Source organism: Lissotriton vulgaris, chromosome 11 (assembly GCF_964263255.1).
Source record: "Lissotriton vulgaris chromosome 11, aLisVul1.2, whole genome shotgun sequence".
In the NCBI taxonomy this organism is placed as follows: Eukaryota; Metazoa; Chordata; class Amphibia; order Caudata; family Salamandridae; genus Lissotriton; species Lissotriton vulgaris.
The window spans coordinates 276,405,394-276,432,644 of NC_141699.1; the positions used below are offsets into that span (position 1 = coordinate 276,405,394).

Sequence of the window (27,251 nt, forward strand, 5' to 3'; positions counted from 1 at the left end):
GGATTGACGTTGAGTCTTCCGATACCAGGTGACCTAGGGTTTTGCCACGTTCTGAATAGCCTTTGGTTTCATCAACGTACAGTAAATGCAGGCCTTAGTGTCACGACCACAGGAAAACCTGATGGGGCTCTGTCACAGAGATTTGCTTGAGACAGTCACGTCAGTCTTGGGAAGTGATATGTTCTCTTCCATACTGGTTTAGAGTATAGTCTTTGAAATAAATTATCTTGAAGAGATAAGACGTAGCTCCAGATCTGCATATTGTCATGCAGAAAGAAAGGAGCTGACTTCAGTGAGTGGGAATAGTGACGGTCTTGGCTCTGTGTGTTATTTCTGGAGCGGAATGGCGTCAGGGCAGAGCTGCACTGTACCACCAATCAGTGCACAGAGGTACTGGCCGAAAGTTTCCAGATCCAGATTGACTCCTGAAGATGTATTCAGCTGTTATGTCTCTATTGAGAACTGCTCTTAGAAGGGAATTTCCAACACCACTTGGAGAGGGCTGAAATTCACTACAAAAGCATCACACCTCAATGGTCCCAAGCCATTGGAGAAGTGCAGTGCTTCATAAGAGCTCTGAAGAAAATTCTGTTTATGGCTGATGAACAAAAAACTGGTGAAGAACTGGCAAAATATTAGCGGTTTTACAAATTTCAAGAAACACCTCATGCTGCCATCAGAGTAGCTACTACCCTGATGGAACGATCAATAAAAGGCATATTTTACTACAATCGTTATGACAATTGCCACAGGGATGCCGGTCCTGCCAGATGTTATGCTGATAAATGAACTACCTATCATTGCATACTAAGCAGTTCCTCATTCCTCGCTCTAGCTTTTCTAGTTCCTCCGATACACGGTACGGTAGAAGGTTCCTCGTGGGTTAAAATCTTCTGTCTGAATGTTCTGCTGCAACTGCTACTGGGATGCAGGCCCTACCTAACATCACTTATTCTGCTGATGAATAACCTCCTAACCCTGCATCCATAAAATCCTTTCCTAGGCTCCCCCCACTGTAGTGTTGAGGGTAGCTGACAAATACTGGCATCATGCGCCAACTGAAAGATGATCAAAAAGAGTAGTGTATTCACATTCAACATCTGAATGGGTATTACATTGAAATAGGAGAGGTAACCCACAAGATGACTTACAATACCCAATTTCTCATGGTTACATGTAGAAAAGGGCACCTATTCTGACTTCTCGGGGGGAACCACATCATCAACAGAAATGTCTTCTGGTTTATGGATTATTGAGGGCCTCAGACCAGGAAGACCTCTATAACAGTGGGGTCCTTGAAGCTGTTCCACCAGTGGAGCACCAGTGACCACAAAACCAACCAACCAGCTTAGCTCAACCTTGACCCATCTCTGCTCTCTGGGTGCATATTGTCACCTCCGACAACAAATCTCCTCCAGGACCAAAACAGACCTGAGAATTGAAGAAAGTTTTCTGAGCTCAAGCTAAGACCCCTCCCCAACTATCCACTCATGCCCAAGACTTTGTCGGAAGTTCTGGTCCTCAGTGACTGTCCAGGAGCACAGCATACTTTTGCATACTGAGCTCTGCTGGAAAGTAATATGTTGTGGGGAAGAATGTTTTGTGTGAGCCAAATGAGCTGGTTTGACTGAGCAAGTTGCTTTTTCATCCTTGCATCTCTCAGAATCCATGCATACCAGAGTAAATGAATATGATTAACCCATGCCTTGGTAGTAGTCTAGATCTGGGCAACAACACGTCTCCTGCTCCAAAGTAGCGCGTGTACCTAGGCAGCTTACTACGTCTGCGTACAGGATAGGCTGTAATACTAGAAGAATACATTCAAGATATTCAAAAATCCTATCCGCAATTTGGGGACAAATGGCAATTATTTCTCAGAGCATTATAAAAATATGTGTTGAGGTTTTCTGGGGCTGGGCTAGCACAATAAGAGACTGGTATCTGAGGCGAAATGTAACCATGCAGGTATATGAATTCTGTCTGCACACTGCTTAGTGAGTTAGGGGCAAAAAAAATTAGCACGTCCTGAGAGTTATTTCAATTTTCAAATATTCTCACTTAATTTTGATATGACAAAAATACATTACATAATTAACTTTACTGTTGTGTGTAAGGGGCAAATACTGTTTATTAACAAATACACGCTGATAGTTTGAGTACAGTCAAGCTGTTTACAGAAACCTGCAGAGGATATATTGAGGTGAATGCATACGATTTACACAAACGTATGGGAATATTTTTTAGCAAATTCCAGCTACTAGAATAAACGGTGTGCTGAAACAGTCAAGCTATTTAGAGGAATGTGGCTTAAGGGGCAACTTCTGTCTATTAACAGACACATTTGATGATGTGTTGTCATAAATTAAAACAAAGTACTTGACGTGAAGCGGAAATTCTAGTACAAATTCAAGCCATAAAAAATATCTTTTGACTGTATAGTTTGAGGAAGACTTGAAGTGTCTAAAGAAAAACCGGAGTTGCTACATTTTTGAACAACTGTAAACAACTTAACCAAACTTAATTTTTTACATAGTAATAAAAATGTTAACTATTTCTGTAAACATACTGATATTTTGGGGGCATATATAGGGAATTAATCCAGTCTCGAAAAAGTGTGAGGGGGCATGCCATATATATAGGTTCAGCAGTGCCTTGAGTGAATCAAATTTCTTTTGCAGCACTATATGGTGTTTGGAGCATTTGAGAGAGGGGGAATGTCGTCTACCCTTTTGGGGTGCAACGCTTACGTGTTGAAGGGGGGACACGTAATTTGGTATGGAAGAAGCCATGGTAATGCTCATGAGTGGGATGAAAAACATTTGGGGACGGTGATTCGTGTGGGAACTGTAATTGAACCTGCGTATGGTAACTTGACTTCTCCATTTCTAGCAAATAATCAGAAATAAATGCACTACCAATGGAAAGAGGTTCGCTATTATCGCATATCCTCCTTACAACCAATAACAAAACCACAAAAATAATGAAAAAAGCCAGATGGGTATGTTGCAAAGAAATGGGCTTGAGAGAAACAATACTCATAATATTGTACGAGGAAGCCTCACCCACACATTTGTGGCATGCTGCATCTTAGGCAACCTCATCCGACCCTGATAAGATAATACTATCAGGGAGGCCCGACCTCAATGAGAGTACCTGCATAATCAAGGGATCCGGATTATTGTGTAAAACGATGTCTGTGTAATCCAAATGGAATTTATTTATTCGACGTTACACGTGGTAGGATAAAAAAAAAAAAACAGGAAACGGATGAGCTGGAGCATTATGTCTCTGTCATCCTTAAGAGTGCAGACATGTTTCATCTCATAGGCTTGCTCATAAAGGGCCACAGGCTTTCATCAAGGTGATGGCGATCCCTACTCTAAGTGCCATGCGTACACTTGTTTTGTCATGCATATAGCTTTCCTCTGTGTTAGTTTGTCATGCATATCACTAACTCAAGTATTTTTTTTATGGATGCACAGGTGGTTGTACTAGATATTGAGCTATTGGATGAAGGTGCCCTTGACGATTAGGGGATGCATCCATAAGCTATCCCTTCAACTGACCGACAGGAGCTATTTGAATGGCAGGAATGTAAAACAAAAAACATGATCCCTTCCATGCAAAAAAAGTCAAATCAGTGCCACACTGGCATCTTAGCTATTCAACATAATATAGCACAGCAGCGTATGTAAGTACAGCTTGGCATGCCGTGGTATAACGTATGTGGCTCTCAACTTGGCAGATACTGTGGGTTCTTCAGGTAAGGAAAGAGGGAGGTTATTTAACACTTGTGTGCAAGGACCCTCGGCCCAAACTTGGACCTATCTGTCCAGCAGTTTATGAGTAGAATTGCCACATTATATGACAGTTTTGAAAACAGCCTTGATGTTAACTTGTTTGCATAGAACAGGCTGACAAATATGCCCTTGAGAAATCTGTGAGCTGGTCAAGTCCTTATGCTTTTGAGTTCAAACTTTTGCCTACTGGAAATTATATTTCCTACGGCGTGTTCATTTACAATCAAATATTTTTTGGGCTAATGGGTATACTAATTAAGGTTAAATGCAACTCTCGTGCAGCAGATGTTGCCAGGCTGCTTATGGGAGGGGCTTCGTTGGCGGCGCTGCAGTGCGCATGGGCGGGGTTCTGCGGAGGACGCCATGTTGTGCCTGGCAGGGCCTCTCCAGCCCGGCGTGCCGAGCTTTGCGGATCCTCAGGGTTAAGGGCTGTGCCCCAGGATGCTCCTCATTCCTCTGCAGGGAGGAGCGGTCCTGGCACAGCTCATAGATAGAGTTTATGCTGAACAAGGACTCTCCGTTCCCTTGCTTGGCACGAGCTACGTACACAAATCTCTGCAGTCTTGGCTTGGCTACTGTGACGTCCACATCTCTCTTCCGGGGAGGCCTGGCACCGCTCAACGCCCGAGTGTTGGCCTCGCGCTTGAGGCTCTGGATCCTTCCTGGGCAGAAATACGCAAATGTAGGTCACAGAAGGCGAGGCTGGCGCTCGGCTGGCACGCACTGTCCAGTGATAGGAAAGAGATGCACACAAACAGCTCACAGAACCCAGGGCTCGGCTCTGTTATGAAGGAGTGCTCTGCTTTCCCTCAGGGGGCATTTACCTGGCGTAAGAGACATGGGGCCTATGGCCTACACGGATGACGCCTCTCCCGCTTGAACGCTAAGGTAGTTCAGTTGTTCCAGCACCAGCTGCAGCGATATGGTCTAAAATCTGTAGATCACAAGGTCAAAACGATGCTGTGTTTATTTAGCCCTTCGTCGTAAAATACAATTAGCAGCACTGAATTTGGGTAAAATACTTACCTCTGAATACAGGTACAGATTAATGACTTGGAGTCACTTATCTCATATTCAGGCACAGACACAAGTACTGTGGTAAGATCTAAATTCATTTTCTTCCTTTAAGGTACTAAGGCAAAAAGACACACTTCCTGAAGTGAGATCTGAATTCACCTATCTCCTTTGATGTAAAAAGACACAGATACAGATTATGAGATGAGGCATGCATTCAGCCATTTCCTTTAAGGCATAAATACAGGCCACAATTCTTCGATCTCTTTTAATGGCTGAAGGGCCGATTCACTAAATCGCAGAGTTTGTGACTGCATTTTTAAAACTTATGAATCGATGTACTATAGCCACTTTGCAATTCAATAAGAATTTACTGAATTGCAAATTGCGTTTAGAAGTCATACCGAAGTCCAATTTGGAAGGGGGCTATTAATGGTGTCTCTTTCAAATTGCAATTAAGAAGGCTATGTATCAATGATATGTGACCGTAATTTCAGTTTCAACCCATTTATAGGTATCAGACTCCTAAAAAGAGATGGTAACCCATTCACAGCGGGGCAGGGGCTCCATTTGGACCCTGTCCCCTTTGTGAATTAACCCGTTGGCTGCTGCCAACGGTCATCGCAAGCACTACCTTGGTAGTGCTGGGCACGTCCGTTGGCCGACGCTGCCCCACCAGTTTTTCGAACGTTCAGCACTGGAGCTGAACGTCTCGACGCTGCCAACTGGTTAAACAAAAACAATTTGGGAGTGGGCAGTGGTCTAGGGGAACATTGCCAACACTGAAACTTAAAAAAAAAGTTATATATACATACATATACATATATTTTAATGCAGCACCACAAAACGTGCTCCATTAAATACAAATATTTAAAAGGCATCATAGACAAGGTCGTCTTGCCGACCCCAGCTGGCCACTCGCCATGTGATGACCACCAATAGGAGTAAGTTGCCAAATGTGACCCACCTCATAAATGGTAATGAAGTGTGTCTTATTAGGACCAACTCCTAATCCTTATTAATACATAGGCCAGTTGGCAAAAATTATTTAGTGGTTGCACAAATACTGGTTGTATATTGTGGCCAGTCTTTTGCAATCACATCTAATTACATCTGGCCCAAAGGTACAGTGACTGCTCATTCAGAGTGAAGCTTAAATTCCCAGACATTTTTTGAGGAACATAGGCACTCTTGGGATGGGGCAACATTTTCTGTCCTACTTAAAATGCACTGGGCCAGATACGGTCCACGCCAAACTTTGCCTGTTAACTTACAGAAGGAGGAACATCTGCAGGGATCGTGCTTGTCCAGATAGTGCTCCAGGGTGTCCCAGCCTCCACCCACTCGCACCATGACGTGGCTTCGCAGCACCTGGAAAGGTAAAATAAAATCATCACTGGGACATCCTCACATTAAAGTTAAGGCACCCTAACCCTGGGCAAGAACAACAGTGGTAAGGACCATTAGGGAATTCTAAGTGGGTATCACTTCATGTGACTACACATTGGGGCACCACACCATGTGACTAATCCCACAGCACAGACTTGAGTTGACTTACCATGGCACAGACAACACTATTATCACTCATTCCACAGATTCTCAGATTACCCTCGAAGTCACAGCCCTTGCCATTATCACCAATGGTGAAGATTCTACCATTATTGCTCATTGACAGACCCTTCCATTACTAGTAATGGCATGGACCCTGTACTACCACTTATTGAGTAGCTCCCAAAGTTAAGCCTTATGACACTGAAGTGCCACTACACACCTGCCCTGTCTTCCATCACAACTGTTTTCTTGTATTGAAGGATACTCCTCCAGATAAATACACACTTTTTTGGGAAAATTCAACAAATAAAAAAGCCACATCCATTTGCACCCACCGGGTCTAAAAGTTACGTCTTTCTGAACAAACCTAAAGCCAATTATTTTGCATCTCACTCCAGAGGTGGCCAGGCAGACCTTTTGGGATTCTGTCAAACAGATGGCCCTAGACTATTGTACGCAAGCTAATATAACACACACTATGAAAACATACATCGCTAGGCGCTGTGTTGATAAATTGTCTTTGTAGGCGAGAAGATAGATGATATTTAGGATGAGATGGCTGGAGCAGGTCAGCGTTGAGTTTACCCAGAAATTCAGAAGGGAGGTTTCTCTCTTGGATGCAGGGGAAGACTATTTCACTTTGCGTTCTTCGGCTTGACAGCTGCCACCCTCCAGGATGTGCATTTCCTACTTTGGACAGAAGATTAGCAGTAGGTTTGCAATAACAGAACTTTGATTTTATTTCTACTACTCCATTTCGCATACATGCTTACAGGGATGCTGCTGGAATAGATGTGAGCAGACCCTGTGGTTCTGGCAAAGCATTGTCTGATATCCAACCAAACTCTGGAAAGAGTTGTAACGAATCAACTACAAATATACGTTCAAAAACACCCTATTGATATTAAAAAGGGGTAGTGTCCATGCTTTTCAGGATGTGTAGATCCAAGATGAAGTATTTTGTGCATTTAGCTCAACTGCTGTGGAAAAATGACCTTAATATTGTTTTAGACGATACAATCTGGAAATACTGTTGTTCCAAGATGAAATTAGTCTCCATGAATTATCAGCATAAACGTTTACCCTTCAAATTCATTAACAGTGTAACAGCAGAATGCACTGATTTATTACATCTTGCCTAGGGATGGCCGGAGATTTCAAATTACTGGGTTAAAACAAAAAAAGTAATAGAGGACGTTTCAGGATGGGCGAACACTCTCTACTCAACTTTTCTTTTCTTAGTATTATTTTTATTGATTTTAACATCTTTGTACCATAAAGTCACTATACATTTTTATGTTAGTCCCAGCATAAGTACACCCTATTATCACAATATGCATTACAGTGCAGGGTGCCGTGAAAGTTATCAAATGAAGATGATACTGGAGAGTAATAACTGTGCAAAAAAGGCACAAAAAAAAACCACAAAGTAACTGGCCTGTAGAAAGCACGCTACACCCAGTATGTTATCAGAAGATATGGTTGAGGAGGGAAGAACCATTTCAGACAGTTGGTACCCTTTCAAATGAAGGTGGTAGGTGGAAGGGAAGAGGGGGTCCTCTTGAAGCACAGGTTCGTCATACTATTGGTTATGTGTACCCCGAGTATACCAGCCTTTGGCCCATGTAGAAATAGATACGGTTGAATGTATAGTTCAGGGTGGCTTTTCATCTGTTTTGCCCTCAACCTTCCTTAATCAACCACTCCCAGTGCAGCGGCAGCATGGAGTGGTCAGTGGGACCAGTGTGGCAACTAGTACTGCATACTTTTCCCTTTTGACATTGTTTAGCCATCTGTTGAGTGGGGAAAGACTTCCAAGCCATTGCTATAGAGCGATTTGCAAATATCAGGGTGAGGTCTAGGAACCTGTGCATGCTTTTTGCGGCCTGGTACGCTTGCAAGTCCAAACAGGAAGTGTGCAGGATCCTTAGTGATGTGTCTGCCTACTATCACTGTTGAATATGTAGCCACCTCAGTCCAATACCCCTAAATTTGTGGGCAAAGGCACACAAAGTGGCAGAAGTATGCATCCATTTCCGCACACAATGGGCAACTGGTGGTGGTGTAAATGTAAATGTATGTGTCTTGTAAAGCGCACTGCTGCCCTGAGGCGTCGTGGCGCTGTAGACTGCTGGGGAACCCGTCCCGGCTATCCCTGTGAGATGGTCCCTACTGGGTATCTCCAAGGCGTAACCAGGCATCCCCGGCGAATGTGGGGGGCCGTTGTAGAGATGAGGCAAACTAATGCCCAGAGTTGCCGAGTGTGATCCCTGGTTAGAGTAGGCACCGAGGCGAGAATTATCAAGTCCGCTGACCCTGGCCCTTCACCCTGCCGCGTCGGGAATTGAACCCTGGTCCCGGGCCGTTCTCTGCTTCCGGGTCTGCCGCCTCTAACCAGTGAGCCACACCACTCCGTGGTGCACGGATACCTACATTTAAGGCAGGCATGGGTTAAGTAAGCACGGTGTAGGTAACTGAACTGGGTACATTTAAGACATGCATTGCACAAAATACCTTTGAATATTGATAGGCAGCATTCCCACTGAGATTCTGCTAGCCCTTGTCACATGTCCTCCTCCCATTTTTCTAGTGTGACTAAGTTCAGCTTCTCTGTGCCTTGCACTGCACTGTATAGGCACGTCACCACTGTACGTGTCCTGTACATGTAACACTAGAATTTGGAGAACTTGTGATGTCCGTGGGGTGTTTGATTTTAAAGTACAGAGAGTTGCCATGTTAGGGCAGAGAAAAAGCCCTGCTAGAGATATTAGGTCTTCAAATGATTGAAGTAGCCAATCTGTAAACAAATCCCCCACATATTGAGTTCGGTCTCCGCCAAGGGGTGGACATCGAGCAGGGGGCGTAGGTCCCTCCAACCTGGCACTGCCCAGATAGCCAGGTCAGGTGCATACAGGATACATCCTGCCGTTCCGCCCAAGTCTGTCTTCCAACACCACATGGCCAACTGCATGAGAGCATTGCTGCTCGTAATGGGTACCACCTGGGTTCAGCCTAACAGCTATTCTAGCATCTGTCCTGAGGGATGGGAGAACCGGTTCACCAACTCCTGGAGGCAATCGCCACCCTGCCACTGCACAGACCACTGTAGTTAACCCACAATATAGTATTGGTAATAATTTGTGGCATCTAGAACTCCCTCAGTCAGCGGGGTGTACTGTTTGGAGTTCCCCACCCCTGGGCCTGCCTGAACCCCATATCAGGGCGATCAACAAGGATTTGAGTTCCTTAATAAAAGTCCTTCCCAGTTATACAAATATCGCAGAGAAAAAAAAAGAGATGGCAAAGGAGTACCACCATTTTCGTGATCCAGATAGGTCCCATAGGGGAGCAAGGGGAGCTAACAGCGGTCCATGCTCGTCCCAAGTTGCTAGTTATCACATCGCTGTTCAAGTGATAGACAGGGACTCCTAGGTATTTCAAAGTATCAAATTGCCAGTCAAATGGTGTAGATGGTAATACTGTTTGTTGTGTGTCAGTCATTGGAGTGAGGAGGGAAGAGACAGGACATGTTTCAGTTGATCTTGAAGCCCGATATGCTATCAAATGAATCTACAAGGGCAATTTTCCACATTCTCTTGGAGGTACATCAACGCATCATTGGTGTATAAGTGCCATCTCTTATCCTTATGGATCCCCCAGTTGGGTGCCCTTCAACATAGTGCGCTTGCCAGGGGCTCTATGGTTAAAGCAAACATGATAGAGCATAGTGGGCAGCCTTGGAGGGTTCTCCCTCCTATCTATATGGGGTCAGAAATGACGTTTCCAGTTTTTACTTTTGTTGGGATGTTGTAAAGCAGCCTAACCCAGGAGAAGAGCCTGCTACCAATCTGCAACTTGCGAAGCACCATCATCAGGTATGGCCACCCCAACATGACAAATGCTTTCTCGATATCAAGCGAGGCCAACCATGAGTTAATCCCTGAGTAACAAGCCCACTTCATAACCAGAAACAAGCAGCAGAGCTTTAGGAAAGTGCTTCTGCCCTGAATAAAGCCATTCTGGTCCACTTCCACCAATGCCTAGGCTATGGGCACCAATCGGTTGCCCAAGATTTCCCCCAGTATTTTGTAATCTAGTTTCATGAGTAATAATGGGCGGTAGCAGCCCACTAACAGTGGGTCCCTGACTGGTTTTGGGAGAACAAGGAGTATTGCCTTCCTCACGGAGGTCGGGAACCTTTCATTGGTTTCTGCCGTTCTGTACACTTGCAACAGTCTTGGGGCCAATTGTTGCATATGAGAGGTGTAGAGTTCCAGCAGTAACCCTTACATATCTGGAGTGTTTCCTCTCGCCATTTGTTTAATAGCTGCGTGTATCTCCTACAACACCAGAGGCACATCTAACTCTACCTGTTGTAAGGGAGGAAGGACACTGTCGGTAGGTGCCGTGCACCAAAGTATCCCTCAATGTCCGAGTCATCCGCCTCCAGTGAAGAGTTGCAAAGCCCAGTGTAAAACTCTGTAAATGTCTCATTCATTAATCTGTGCCTCGTATTTACTATCGTACTCTGGTGTGACCTTAATGCTGCTATTGGAGTCATGGGAGTCTTGTTGTGCATCACTGAGAAATGTGAATATTCCTCTGCCTCCAGGTGTAATAAGTGCCAAACATCCATCACCTGCATATGAGACGCCTATTGTTGCAATGCTTTTTTGATAAATATGCATGAGGTGTCTTACATTGGGGGGGGAGGGAGGTGGATATGTTTAGGTCTGTGTTAGGAACTGTGTTAAAATCCCCACCTGACATATATGGGTCTGAGCGTTCATGAGAATGGAGAGTCAGAGGAAGTCTATATATGCGGCTTGATTCCAGTTAGGAGCATAGAGCGTGATCAGCGAGTTTTGCTACTTCTTCCCTAGTGACGTGGGTTTCTTGCAGGCAGGCAATGTTTATTTGGCAGCGTTTCAGGTATGACTGAACGTTGTGTTGTTTGATATAATTAGCCCCTCCCCTGACATTCCATGTTAGAATATTATAACAGGGTCTTGCAGGAGGTGCACAGTCTCCCAAGTGTTGACTTGTGTGTGGGGTGTATCAATGCCTTCCCTACTATCGACAACCATGCTCTCGCCTAGTATCTTGCATGTGCGGAAGCCAATACCAACATCGTATGAGTATAATAAAAATGTTTGCAACAAACAAATAAACCTCAACATAACTCCTGTCCCCAAGTTGACACACCAACCGGTGCTCACCCATTTGCACTGCGTTGCTTCAGTCCACGATTCTCCCATACGTGAGGGAAAAAGAGGGGTAATGGTCTTGTGGGGTTCACCCCAGCTGGATAGGCAATTGCCCTTCCACCACCTAGTTACCTGTGCGGCACAGTTCAAATGTCCAGCCATGGGCTCAGGAGTTCACCCTTCTCTCTCCGCCTTGGGAGGAGTCGGAGTGGGTACCATATAGTCTGAAGTACCCTGTCCGATATCATCAGGGTCAACTCTGGTCCTCCATGGAAAACCAAGTCTGCCAAGGCCATTTTTGCATCCCTGTAATCAGAGTGGTGTTCTGGTGAAAACCCTGAACTAGCCACCCTGCGAAAAAAGCTGCATGCCAGTTCGCCGTTCTACCTATGCCATTGCCCGCTCCATGTTCACCTGTTCCCTAGGTGGGGCATTTTTGGGTCACCACCTTTGGGGACAACCGGCTCACTCAGTCATCCAGTTGTCATAGTCCCCTCTCCTGTCCTCCGGATGGGGAGAGGATGTGGCCTAACGGCTAAGGTGGTCGACCTAAAATCTGGGGAACCTGGTTCAAGTCTCAGCAATGCCACTCAACATCCTGTGGTTCTGGCTAAATCACTTAATCTCCCTGTGCTTAACAAAAATAAATGTGCCCTTATGTAATGCAACTGGTGCTCATGTAAAGCGCTCAGATACCTTCAGGTCAAGTTTGTGCGATATAAAACTCTGGAAAAGAAGAACTTGATGATGTCCTGGTGCATAATCTTCAGCTTAGCGGGGAACAGCAGTGCATAACAAATGTTCTGTTCACTGAGACGTTGCTTCACATAGAAGGAGTCCCTCCTCTTTTGGACCTCCGACATGTAATCCGGGTAAATGGTCATCATGACGTTTTCCATTTGTCAGGGTCCCTTTGCTCGAGTCACCTGTATAATATGGTGTCTGTCATGGTAATTGAACACACAAGCCACCACTGGTCTAGGGGATGCTCCTGGGGAGGATGGCTGACTGGCACTGTGTGCCCATTAAACTAAGAAAGTGGATTGCTGATCCCTAAGAACCTTTGGAACCAACCAGTCCTCCAAAAATAGCACTATGCCGAGGCCTTTGTCTGGTTCGGTAGACCAACTATATGGATGTTATTTTGGTGTGCGGGGCCCTCAGAATTATCTATTCTCATATCCGCTGGTGTACCTCCTCTTGGACGGCCTTGATGTTGGATTATGAGTCCTTTACTGTGGGACTGAGGGCAGCCATAGTGAATTAATTCTCATCTTCATTCTCATCCTCCCTCTTTTTATGGTCAGCACATATGAGGCCTACGTTTAATGTGAGAGCTTCCAGTCTGGGCACTAGGGCGAATTTGATGTCTAGAATAGCCGCAAGTGTTTCTCAAGTATTTCGCTGAACTTTCCTGTGTGGTCCCGCCATGACTTGTCTACCACTGTGGAGTTGTTGGCTTCTGGTGCTAATGGTTGCTTTGGTGTGTCCCCCTACTCCACTGGTGTGGGGTGTTTGCCCCCTTTGGCTTTCCTCATGGTTTAGCTCACCAGTTCTCTCACAAAAGACCAGTGTGGGCAAGGGTGGGGTGCAGCATGCCGCAGCCAGGCTCCTCTAGGCTGTGGTCCGCTCCATGCTAGCCTCCTTATCGGACTCTTGTTACTGCAGGGCTTCGGGCTGCACGGGATGTTACCATAGCAGTGTTAAATGAAACACAGGCCAGTAGGATCGCTATTCCTGCCTGAGTTCTGCCTAGAATTAGGCCTTGTGGTCTAGAGTCCTGATCTGTGACCTTTAGCCTGAGGTGCTGCCAGTCTACCTCCTTGTATGTCTTGGTTAGGATGGTGGATTTTAATCCGTAGTGCAAAGAGGAGCCCCTGGGTCTGCAGCGCTCAGAGGGAGTCAGGGGTTGTACGTCCTTTATACATGGTCACCAAAGGCTGCGGTGTCCGTTGGCGGCCAAGCATCAAAACCAGACTTCTCTGTGGCTCCCCACCTCCCCAGGCACTAATGTAGGGTTCTCTGGAGGGGTGAGGAGACGTGTCATGCAGTAGTTCACGGGCAACAGGTCACGTTAGGCTGCGCCCTTCTGAGAGTCATGTGCTTCTGCTACTTCAGGGAAGTGCTGGGTGCCGGTGTTCCATAATCCGCTGCCCCCCTTGTGGCAGTGGCCCCCCGTGTTTTGCGCATGCGTACGCATGCGCACATTACGGCCGATGACGTGAAACCACGCCCACCATCATTCCGTATCATCATCATTGCGCATGCTCTATTCGAACATGGCTCGCGTCTCGGGCAGAAAGCGCCCGTGGGGTCCTTGTGCTGACCTCTGTACACAGCCCGTCTCCGTACAAGCAGGACCCCCCATCTGCAGGCCGGTATTGCCCCGCATTAAAGCTGCTACATATTTATTTAAAATGTAAACCGTGTACCCGGGAAGCGTGTTAAACAAATTATTATACGAATGATCACAGTGCATGTTGCGATGCTAAGCTGCCTGCATTACAAAAACATCAGCGTGCCTCTTCCCAGACCCCTCTCCCTTTCCTGCTGTAATCAAATCTCCATCATAGATTTTGATTAACATGACATTAATTAACATGAATTTAGAACTGTTCCAGCCTCGTACACCGCCTCGGGCTGCTGGCGGCTCGAGGCTGTGAACAATGTTGGCACAAGGACCCCGCGGGCGCTCTCTGCCCTTCTCCGCCCCGTGACGTAGGGGGTGCAGCCACACACGGGGATACAGTGAATCTCGGAACACCGGCGGTAATGCAGTTTGTTTCTATGTTACCCTGGTGGTGGTTGGAGGCACGGCGAGCTGCTCTGCATTGGGGCCGTATCTCATGTATCCAGCACCCAGTATGAGGTGTGGAAGGTGGACCTCGAGCCTTCAGTGTAGGAAGAACGGTTGCGAGATCCCAATATCCTTTAATGATCTGGCATAATCACAGCATTCTTAATGGTCTTTGGTCCTCCAGACACATGTGCGCAGGTGTGACAGAAAGAAGAGCGTGCTGGTACAGCAGTGCAGGGGCAGCAGGCAACGCTAGGACACCCTCACTCTGGCTGTCCGTTGTGGTGCTCGGCCTTAGGGGACCATTGGGAGTCAGCGGTGGGGTGTCGATGGGTGTCCCATTGCTGTCCTATAGTAGTGGGGGCTTAGGAGCCGTGCAGGATGCTTTGTGATGGGGTGGTTTATCAGAGCTCAAATTTTAGCAACAGTCCCGGCTGCCATGTTGGCCACACCCCTATGAACACTTTGGTGGCTCTGTTAGGGCAAATAGCTAATATCACGGTCTCAGTAAGGAGGCTTACTTCGCTGCTGCTATTACTTGCTAAGGACAGGACTGCTATGGGCTGGATGCGGGGCCCCTTACCCAGTATCGCTGACTGACTGCACGCTGTGGTTTATTGCTATGAAGCTGCTGACTGTTGTGCCATCTCAGAGCAAGCCCACAGATGTGTGGGGCCCATTGAGGACATATTTACAGCGACATGCACAGCTAAGCTCGTGACAACCTGAAACAAGTTTAAAATATATTCTGTTGAGTTTATAATACGCAATTGTAAAACCATGATAATGATTAATCCTGCTCTGTCTAAAAAGGATGATGGGCGTTATTTCTAAATGCCAAACTTTTCTCCTTATGCTGCAATATAGGTAAACCACAGAAGACAATATAGAGAGGTCTTTCATGTCAATATTTGTGTACGATTCTTTTCAGTATATCGCATTGTATAATGAATTCCATCTCTAACTATGTGACTTGCACAGCATTGTTTGTATTTCTTTCAATACAACTTAAATAATGTTTTAAAAAAGCCACTGATCAACAACCTCCACTCAGGGTTCTGACCCACAATAGAAGTGCAACTCTCCGGTGCTGCCCCCACTGACTCGGAGCTCCTCTTGGGCATGGCCTGATCATCGGAACGCAGTGACTCCTGCTGCTCGGAAATATGCACTGATGGTAGTCCTGGGCAGTAAATTATGTTCCGCTCGCGGAATTTGCGGAATTTTGGGTAATTTTGCGCTCCGCGGAGAACACGGAATTGCTGAAAATTCAGCGGATTCGCCGATTTTTTTGTTTGTTCGTGCTGTCAAAATGCATGTTGGCAAGATATATCCCCCTGAGCACCCAAACAGCATTCCCGAACAGGAAAAAAGCATTGCAACGGGCGGAACAAGCAATTACGCATGTTCGCTGAACTTTTGCATGCTCGTTGAGATTTTTTACCATTTTGTGGAGCTTTGCGTATCGCGACTACGCAAATTCCGCCCCTGCCTCTGATATTCAACAATCTTGTTGTGATTCTGCAATCTCGAGCCGGCTTTGGGATTTGACCCTCGTCATCCACATTACTACACCAGGCCAGAACTCACTCAACAGGCATTTTCTTCCTCATGATGAACCTCATATTTCAATGAGAGATCGAAACGTCGTCGACTATAAAGCACCATTACTATTTCTCGTGATTTTTTGAAAGACAAGAATAGCATGGGCTCTATATGACAGTATATGGTGCTAATTAAATATTTTGCGCACCATCCTGTACATTTCTGAGTATTTGTGTATATAAATTGTTCAGTTTTCCTTTTAAGCCGCTCTCTGGCTCTTTTCTGAAAACATTCAATAAAATTGCTTTGTATATGACTTTACTACAGGTTGCTATAGAGTTTATTGTTTGATATAGATAATGGTGTGAACCATCCTTAAGAAATGAACCCCTTGTTCCCTCATGAATATGTATTTTTTCATGACATGCTGGGGACCTTTAGAATCCCCAACATGTGCGGGGAGAATAGACACAAATTTGGCCTGGATATTTTTTCGTGGAAAAAACATAAGAAGGTTTGAGTGTGAACAAGCCCCAATTATCCAAAAAAGGATCAGCAGTGGAAAGAAATGCTGAAGGACTGTTTACAATCTGTGCAGGCAATGCCTTACTCCATATTTTTTAATAACTATTAAAAGGATTGAAAATGTACTTTCGCTCCCTTACCTATGAAAAAAATTGGACAATACGATCACTTACGCAGTTGGCTCTTGCTATTCATCCAATCTGTTTAACATCTTCTGACCTTAAGAAAAATACGTGAAACATAACTTTACAAGATCACGTTCAAATCCATAAAACGCTGCACACTAATAAACGAGCCTTTGTCAGAGACTACAATACTCACCAGACATAATGCACATGGGGTCTGAGACTACAGCATCTCAAAGTAATGGTTTATAGGATATTCCATCTAATGCAACAACACCCAACTTTTAGGGTGTGCGTGAGTATCAGGCTACTGCACCTCACCCTTATGAGACATAAGAGATGTCATTTCAAACTAACCTCCTGACCTTAATTATGTACAACAGGCTCCATTAAACAGACAACACCCTAATTTGATGAGCTTATCATGATGAACCCAAGACTCCATCTAATGCTACACTGACCAACCATCATGATTCATAAGAGGTGTGTGGCATGCTGCTCTCTTCACTACGATGAATGTTAAGAGTGAATTCTAGCTCTCAGAATAGTTTTTATTGTTGATGTTCATAGTGGAAGCGGTTGGCTTCCAAGCTTCCTCCTAATACAGTTGATCTTAAATAAATTCCTTTACCTATTGTTCTCATCTTTTTCACTGCCAACGAGTGACAAGCACCTCCTTTTAGATGCCAATATTTCTGGGGCACATACATCAAGCATTTTTGCTTTTGCAAATGGGCTGATTCTGCGAATTGGCCTGTTCACGAACGCAAAAAATGATTATCAGCTGCAGCCAACCCCAATTTGCGATTCGGTATTTGGAAGTGGCGTGTTTAGGGCGTCCCTTCAAAATACAGAATCCTAACAGTATGCATGAATGTTTTGTGACCGTGAATGCGGTCGCAAAACATTTGCATATTACCACCTACTTCAAGTAGAGTAAATTCTGCCTTCCTGCCGGTTGTAATTCCGTCCCGACCGTAATTGGGCTGGGATAATATTCACGATACCCGTTTCTTGTAGAAACTTCGTCTGACACACACGTAATTCAGTGTCGTGTCAGTAATTCCTTGGGTGCGATGCTGTGATTAGCAGCTCGTGGACATTCGCTTATTTGCACCCTGACTCCATGTGGTCTGTCCTCAGTTTCTCGTGAGACCACAGTGGCAGAATTTACTCTACAAAAACAATACAGCCCTGAGGAAGTCGCAGGCCATATTCCTGTAGTGACGAAACACGTGTTGGCTGGAGCACCTGAAATGCATATTAAATCTACAGCAATATTACTTTGCATGGTTGTGTTAAACTTTGTCTTGCCCCATTAATGTGTACAAAGAGGTCATATATGTGTGCTAGGGCCTGTTAGCAAGTCACAAAACATTGTACAGTAGCCACTTGCTGAGGCTGACAAGATTGATGCTTCATGGAAGAAAATTGGCATAGATATCTTAAATCTATGAAGTGTTTTGGGCAGCAACCTCAATGTGGAGGTTATAGACTATCATTGAAGATGGCAAGAAGCAACATGTATCAGTCAGGTTACTAAGCATAAGGCTATCAAGCTTCTTGAAGAATTGTGGGAAAGCAGGAGAATGCCTGAGATTATGGCAATGAAAAATGGTGTGCTGTTTCTGCCACATTCCATGACATTTTTTGGCGGTAAGGGAGATTGAATATTTCAAATTGTTTGTCTGTTATGCCCAAGGAAATGGGTTGACGGAGGTGTGGACTAGGACTTTTAAAGATGGTTTGGAGTTAGCCTTGTGTAGTGGAGCTCAGTGGAAGAATGCAGTGAACAATTTGGTTTGCTCATTTTGGACCACACCCAGCAGTTGCTCGGGAACGACAACTTTTGAAATCATGAGAAGCGGAAAGCCTGGGGCTTTGCTGTCTAAGAGTGTATAGAAGAAGTGAGTGAGGGCAAAAAATTAAGGACAAATTGGCCAGGTATGCTTCTACAGAGTAGTGTTTGTGGGATAGAGTTTGTGTGACATAGGGATGCTGAATCACCAATGGTTTATTCAAGTTTCTCAGTCCCTTCAGGTAAGGAGTGTTGGCCATTATTCAGTTCTGTTGAGTGATAGAAATATACGCAATCACAAGAAGGTGGTGAAGTTACTCAAGTGTTTGGCACATGGCGTGAAGAAGGAGCGTACAGAGGATTGTGGCATGGAGTCACGTATCTTTGGTAGAACATGCCAAGTGCCCAAATGGTTTTAGGACTATAAAGTATATTAGGCATTCAATGTATGAAAATAGCATTATGATGTGTAAGTAGGTTTGCTGTAAGGTTATTTTGTAAATAAATATACTGCTGCTATGTCAACTCTGGCAAATTACCTTGTAAACATGATTCATTCTGTTTACTATATTATTATGTTTGTTATTTAAGGGCGGAAAAGACTTAGCATCCTTTTCTCTTTGCTATGACGAATGATGACAGAGCATTCTGGTTCTAAGAAAGTTTTTACAGTTGATGCTCCGAGTGGGGGCTGTTGGCTTGCAAGCTCCCTCCTAAAAGAATTGACCTTAAATAAATAACTTGACTCATCTTTCCAATATTGTCTTTATCTTCTTCAAAATGCCATCTGAAGTTATAACACCCCACTTCATGGAATACATAAAGTCAATCTGAAGCAACAAAACTCATCCACCAGGATGCAGATGAGAAACAATCTGATGCTTCACTGGACCTATATATCTTCGTACCAGTACCTTAAACTATAGGTCTAGTCAGATTCCTTGTGGGATCAAGGCCCTGAAAAAAACCTTTAACACTTTTTGTAGCTCTGCTATAAGTTAGGCCACTGGACACATTCACTTCTGCTGCTGCGTTTTCCCCCCACAAAATTATCGGTTTGCTGCACTAGCCACATAATCCATTGTCTTCTGAAAAATTGCAGCTTTTAACCAACATTCTTTTTATTTCTAGCTCAGACATATCGCAGTGTACTAAAACAAAAGTTAACAAACGTGTTGCAAGGTGGTGGCAGGCCTTTTGTTGTGCAGAGGCTTGTCACCTCTACAACAGTGTGGTTGAATTTTGGTTTTCCTGTGGGGAGGGTGTTTTCCATCTCTTGCTCGCCTGTGTTTGTACTCACACGCTTGTCTTCGCTATACCTAAGTTGGCGTGATTGAGAGTGGGTTATCAGAGCTCCTGCGTTGGTGACTCACAAATTCCTCAAAGGTTACTTGACTCACCCGGGCTTCTTGGGTCCGGATGGTGTCCTCAGCCTCTGCTAAACAAGACATGGATGGAAGATACTCTCTTGTTTTCATTCTCCCAAAACAAAGCTAATTGAACATTTCCCAAGGACAAGGGACTGGGGCTGGATCACATATTTTCTCCTGTGCATGCAGTAGATTCTCCCCAATGTGTAGTTATGTTACACCAGGAAGAATTACATTTTATTCAAGGGCAAAATTGAAAACTGAAGGTCGACATTTTTATATTGATCTTAGAGTGACAGGTCTCTCTAAGATCAATATAAAAAAATGTCGACCTTCAGTTTTCAATTTTGATCTCAGAGTGACCGGTCTCTCGGCTATGGTGGGAGGCAAGATGGCCGCGGACAGTCTGTAGCGACCAGTCGCATCATCCCTGGCTCCCTCTTAGATTGATGGATTGAAGCCCATGCTCGTTAGTCGGCTGTGAGTTTATCAAAGCGATGGTAAATACTCTCACCAGCAGCAGCAGCCCGAATAATATCCAGGAGAAGCACCGGCCGGTATTGGCCCTACGGACGTTTTTGAGCCTGTTTATTGGACAAGCACAAACCAGACTAACCAACCTTTTGGCCTTGATGGTCAGGGGGTCGCTGGGCATGTCTCTCTGGTCTGCAAAACCGGCCAAGGAACTCAAAGAACAGAAGGAAGATTCCCAAAAGGGGAAAGACAATATGAGACCCGCTGTGACTGGGACCGGACAACGTGCAGCCAGCGGTACTACTATCAGCGCAGCTCGAAGACTACAACTGAAGAAAGGCGATGAACAAAAGGGCAGAAACAGCGAGGTCCCGGTCCTGGCCCCGGCCCCTGCTTCGGGGATAGTCTCCAGGAATTCCGCCGATCTCCTCACTCACAAAGCGTTGAGGGCAAAACCAAAGAAGAAAGACAATTTGCGCCAGCCTACCTTGGTAGAAGCCTTCACCGGGAAGCCATCAGAGATCCAAGCAGCTACGGAGGCGGTGAGCGCTGGTCTGAGCGAAAGTAGATCAGACAGCCGCACGGAGACTAACGGCGTCCTCGTTGACGCAGAAACAGCGGTTGCCAGGCAACACCAGGAGCAGTCCGAGAAGGCGCAATGGAGCGCGAATCCCGAGGCACGGATGAGTGAGGATGGAAGCAGGCAGCAAGCGGCGGGCGATGAAGCCCCTAAAGCAGACGGTTGCAGACAGATCGAGACAACCCCAGCAGCGCTGATTACCCCAGCGATTCTACAATGTCATCACAGTGAGTTGGGGGACTCACACAAACAAGGGATGGAAACGCATTTAGCGAAAGTTGTTGGCTCAATATGTATTGATCATAAGAATCCCAACCCCAACACGCTTGACTATAGTTGCGAAGGGGCACAGGGGAGAGCAGGGGGAGGCTCACCTGAGGGCGATAAATTCTATTCTGTCAATGAAGACTCTGAGTCCTTGCTGTCTAGCGAGATCAACACATACAGTAACACGGATTCGGGTAGTAGTTCAATCTCTCAGAAATCCACGCAGAAAAAACGCAGATCCAGAAGGAAATAGAACTCACCTGGAAGCCCTTTAGACCCTACTAAAAAGTTAGCATGGGACTACTCAGCCACATCTTTGGTCTATCAGGAGCATCCTAGCCCACAGGCAGTAACTGAAAAGCTTCTTAAAACCCCTCCTCAACCAGCCTCTCTAGACCTACTTTTTAGTACGCTGAAGCAAATGCAAAATGAAGCACGGGTTGAGAGCCGTATTGCCAGGCAAGGGACAAAGAAAATCCAGAGCTCCCTACGAAAAATGAATAAGTTATATGAAGAAGAGGCTGTGAGAGTAACTCAAGTGGAATAAAGAACAGGGAAGTTGGAGGATGATCTCAACAGCCTCCAATCTTTTAAACAGGAACAACAGAAGATGGCTGTAGACATTCAGTGGAAACTGGAGGACTATGAAAATCGGCAGCAAAGGAATAACATAAGGCTGCTCAGGGTGGAGGAGGGACTTGAGGGGCAAGATACAAGACTCTTTGTTGTAAGCTTATTGAGGGGGGCATTTCCAGAACTAACATCTTGGCAGTGGGAGAGCAAAATTCAAAGGGCGCACAGGTTTCCATTGGTGAGAAAAGGGCAGGGGGCCGGCAGGAATGATTGACCTAGGGCTATCCTGATATATGTAGGCAACTATCTACTGAGGCAGGAAATCCTGGATAAAGCTAAACCAGAGGCCAAGGATTCAGTCGACAACATCACGTCCTTTGCCAGACCTGACTTTTGTCATGTCACGGTCGAAAGAAGATGGAGGCTGAGACAGTTTATAGACCTATCCAGGCACTGGGCTCAGAGGCTTACTTACTGTACCCCGCTAAGCTAAAGGTGGTTACTAGAGAGCAGGTGAGAATGTTCTTCTCAGAGATAAAAGCAAAGGAGTATATGGAGGAACTATGCAGTGATAAGGAGAGGAGGTGAGAAGGGGGGCTCTGGTGCAGCAGGATTGGGGCATTGATCCTAGGGGGAATTCACGAACATAGGTTCCCTAAAACAGAGTATGAGAATATGGGGCATGGGCTATGGGTAGAAAGAAGTAATAGCTGGCTCTGAGGTAGCAGGAGGAGGATGCGACCGCTGCAGTTCGAAGCGGACACGCATAGGTCATTCCTGACCTATTTGCCAGTAGAGGGGGGGTGGGGAGACAGAGGGGAGGGGGGAGGGAGGGGGAGCACATACAGCACAAGCAGCACAGCACTTTTTCACTTTGTGTAGCTAAAAAATCTGTAACGAAGTTAGAAGAACTTTTTGATGTATTTTAATGAGTTGTCGAATAGCTTCAATTAATGTATGCGGATTGAATGATCCCCAGAAAAGGCTCCGGGTGTCTGCACTGCTCAAGACGATGAGATTGGATGTTGTGTGTTTGCAGGAAACACATGTTGAGGGGGGGAAGGCATTCCTCCTGGAACAGCTAGGATTCACATTACTCGCACATACAAAGCAGGGGTCGAAGACGAGGGGAGTGGCGGTATTGGCTAAAGGGAGGGATAGCTCAGTAATTAAGAAAGAAGAGGATTAGTGGGGCAGGTGGGTCATAGTTAAAATAATACATAAGGGGGAAAATTTACAGTGGTCTTGGTATACGGATCCACGGAGGACGACCCTGAGATATTCGAACATCTAGATGCGGAGTTAGCATGCTGGCCCGAACCTATTATATACTGTGGGGATTTTAATCTTAATACACCCTCGGGCTCTGAATTACAAGTGGGACGGGGGTACATCGGTAGGAAGAAAAGGTCACTACGAGAAATAGCAGCTATAACACAACATAATTCATTGTCAGATTTATGGGCAAGGATGTACCCGCAGCTGGATGGTAGCACATTTTACTCAGCACCTCACAAAATTCTTGTTAGATTGGATTACTTTTTAATTTCTAATTCTATAGTAGTGAGATCCCAAATCGAGAAGTATCCCCGAATAATATCGGATCATAATACCTTGGTTATAACGATTAAATTAGAAGGGGTAGCAGTTAAGGAAAACACATGGACGTTTGAAGGAGGTTTATTTCAAGACACTGGATACATCAATCACATGAATAAATGGATAAAGGAGTTCTGGGAATTCAATAGGGGGAGCACAGCATCTGGTGTTGCCTGGGATGCATTTAAGGCGGGAGTCCGAGGAGAGACATTGAGCTATACAATGCATAAGCAGAGGCGCGAGAGAGCCAGAGTGGAGGAAATAGTTAGAAATATAGCCCAAGCAGAGGAGGAATTACGTTTGTTAATACAGCAAAGTCTGCCCCTGGAACAACTGTTACTCAAAATTATTCTGTTAAAAGCAGAAGCAATAGAGGACATTGCTAGCAATACAGCAGCAAAATATCTAGTTAAGAAAGAACAATCTTTCGAGCTGAGCGAGAGAGTGGGTCACATCCTGGCTATCCGAACCAGACAGCAAGCGGCATCAGGGGAGATTAAGGAGATCATGGACAGCCAAGGTAATATGGTAAGGAACCCGGAGGGTATTAGAGAGGTTTTTAGGCAATTCTATGCAGACCTTTATAGACTAGAAGATGGTGGCGGGGGTAGATATAAATGAATATCTCAACTATAGCCTAGATTCAAATCCGCCGGATCTTTTGGAAGCGGAGAAGCTAGCTTTAGAATCCCCAATCAATCTGGAGGAGATGGCCTCAGCAGTGGGTGGTCTTCCGTCTGGGAAAGCAGCAGGCCCGGACCAGATCCCCGTCGAATTCTATAAGGAGTTTCAAGGGGTGATTGTCGCGGAGATGTTAATGGTGGTATTACAGGCCCAGCAGGGGAACTCCATCCCAAAGTCATGGGGGGGAGCCGATGTTATAGTTATTTTAAAAAAGGGTAAGGCACCTACGGCTCTAGGATCGTACAGACCTATCACTTTAATGAATGCAGACGCAAAAGTCTATTCAAAAATTTTGGCCAATAGACTGGCGAGAGTAATTGAGGGCATGGTCAGCTGTACACAACATGGGTTTATTCCAGGGAAGGGAACCACACAGCATATTAGGCAGGTAATCACTCTGTTTGACGCTATAGGTGTTCCAGGGGACCCGGTCGCAGCTTTATTCTTATATGCCAAAAAGGCGTTTGATAGGGTTTCCTGGAACTACCTTTGGGCAGTACTGAGGCGGTATGGCTTAGGTGAAGGGTATGTCCGAGCAGTTCAAGCACTGTATAGGGGGCTGACAGCCCGGATTAGGATCAATAGGGGGCATATTGCTTCAGTGCAGATTAACAGAGGGACTAGGCAGGGCTGCCCAGCATCACCATTGCTATTTGCGCTATATATGGACCCCTTATTGCGAAGACTAGAAGCCAACATAAACATCCACCCAGTAAGCATAAATTGCAAGCAATTTAAAACATTTGTTTACGCAGATGGTGTGGCAATTGTCACCCCCAATCCCGTCCTAGCCATAGGAGAAGTAGAACTGGAAGCCCAGCGGTTCGGTGAGGTCTCAGGGTATAGATTAAATAGGGGTGAGACCCAGAAAGTTAAATATTCTTACACTAGGTGCAATGACCCCTGTGTAGTCAATTCTGCTGTCTATCTGGGGGTTGAGATCTCCGCAGATCTGGATGTTGCAGTAGAACGGAATATGGTACCCCTAATGTCTAAAGTAAGCTCAGACTTAACAAGATTGAATAATCTGCACTTATCGTTGGTAGGTTGCACAAATGTAATTAAGATGGTAATTTTACCTAAGTTTTTATACTTTTTTGGGGCAATACCTTTATTTTTTGAGGCCAAATGGTTTAATAAGTTAGAATTAGTGTTGAACAGATTTATTTGGGCTCATGGGAAGACAAGGAGGGCGTATAGGTTTATTACCCTTCCCAGGGAGAGAGGAGAGGAGGCTAGGGGGCCCCAGACTTTAGACTATATTACAGGGCAGCTGCTATACAGTATATGCAGGGCTTGATTGGAGGCGGCGGAGGGGACCCTAGAATTATGTCCAATTCCACTAAGGTTTATGCAACCGTTTTTGGGATCGAGGCAGAGAATTCATTACTTAACTGCACGGATTCTTCCTATTTCAAAAGGACAAGATTTAAGACCGTGTGGGCCGCTCATAAAATTTGGGCTGCCTTCTTGAAGAAATCCGGCCTAGGGAGGTTCAATAGGTATACGCAGCTGTATAAAAATAAATCTGTGCCCCTGGAGATATTTTCAGACTCAGCCATGGCAGCTTGGGCGGAAAAAGGGATTAGGAAGATAGGGGATCTGATGGGCCCCGATGGGATCCTCCAATTTTCGAATCTAGAGGACAAATTTCATATAAGCAGGAGTAGTTTTTGTAAGTATCTTCAGGTCTGAAGTTTTTTGAGCAATAGGCAGGGAGGGGTGGCGGGGTTTACCAATAATGATATCATGGATTGTATAGAAAGGAGTGGGGAGACTACATTTCGTAGATTCTATGCAGTTTTGGCAGCAGCAAAACCTGATGACATGGGAAAACATGGAGTTAAGTGGGCTAATAAGTTAGGGATTGAGAGAACTTGTTTTCAGGATTCTCTAGACCTAGGCTGCACAGTGCTCTGCTCAACCCCGTTCCAATCTCAGCATTATAAAACACTATTCTCGCAAGAATCGCTCAGTGGGGTGGCACATCAGGGACCACATGCTTTCGCTGTAATGCCCCAGAGGCAGACATCATACATATATTCGCCACATGCCCACAACTATATACACTCATTAAGGATATAGAATACTTTTTTCCCAGCTGCTAGGGACTAACATCACCCTTACCCTAATGCTATTAGGAGTTACATCAGATTTGGCCACCACATATGGGGAATTCCTCTTTGTTGCTATGGCAGTTTTAAGACTATCGATTGCCAGGACCTGGCTGGATGAATCTCCACCAGTAATGCAACAATGGCTGGCTAGCCTCCTGGCTGTCTACAATTTAGAAAAAGGCATTTACGCAAGGAAGGGCAGGAGGGCGAGGGAGCTAGGGAAGAAAATTTGGAAACCAATACAGCTGTGGAAGGAGGATATGTCGGAGATGTGATAAAAAGTATTAGGCATGCATGAGCCCGCAGATCTGTTTGTACTGTGTTATAAGAATCTGCAAACAAGAAGATTGTAGGTTCTTCTTTTTTTTTCTTCTTTAACTCGCATTCTGATGTATATGTATTTGCTTTTCGCTACTTACTGTGCTGCGCTGTATGTGGAAAAAAAATCTATAAAAATATATTTTAAAAAAATAGAGTGACAAGTCTCTCAATTGGAGACAGCTACTGACATATCCCTGGGCATCACTCCAACAAGAGTTGTAGTCTGCGTGTGTGTGCTCTCAACAGAACTTAATTCACGCTGTATTTATCTTTCCTGCATTAAACTATGCCGGGAAACTAAAGTTAAGCTAATTTTTTTAAAGTGTAATATCTCGACAATTTCAGAAGCTAATAATGTGAGATTTAACTCTGACACAATGAATATTTATTACAGACGCTATAGACTAGAAGGTTTTTTTTAAGTTACCATGATAACTTTAAAAATGTGTTGTTTTCTTAGGAACTATACCTAATAAACCACTGAACATTTTTTCTTATGACATCTATTCTTTATATCCTAATAAAGGAATATGGCTTTAGGATGACTCAAGTATATGTATTTTGTAAGGTTAACTATAATCAATACAACACTAAATACCCTTTTTTCACAACAAAAATAGAGCATCTAAAACATTAAAATCTATCCTTCAGAACACAAAACCTAAAACCTAATAATAAATAACTCAAAACATGTAATATGGCAATAGTATAGCATTAACAAAATTTCCTAGAGATATATTTAGTGGAGAAGTGTGGCTCAATGGTTAGAGCGGCACACCCTGATGCAGAGGTCTGGCCCGGGACCAGGGTTCAATTCCCGCCTCGGCGGGTCTTGGGCTCAATTTCCTCAGACCTGATAATTCTCACCTCGGTGCCTATTCTAATCATGGGTCCCACTCTGCAA

General features: G+C 45.0%; 1 protein-coding gene across 2 annotated transcripts in view; it reads right to left on the reverse strand.

The window, feature by feature from the left end:
• Positions 1-27,251, reverse strand: part of GAS2L1 (growth arrest specific 2 like 1) — a 223,503-nt gene that overhangs the window by 65,384 nt on the left and 130,868 nt on the right. For both annotated transcript variants that reach the window (XM_086943240.1, XM_086943239.1), the window contains exon 6: positions 6,089-6,185. In XM_086943240.1, coding sequence (XP_086799366.1) covers positions 6,089-6,185 — 97 coding nt within the window. The remainder of the gene's footprint in view (positions 1-6,088; positions 6,186-27,251) is intronic.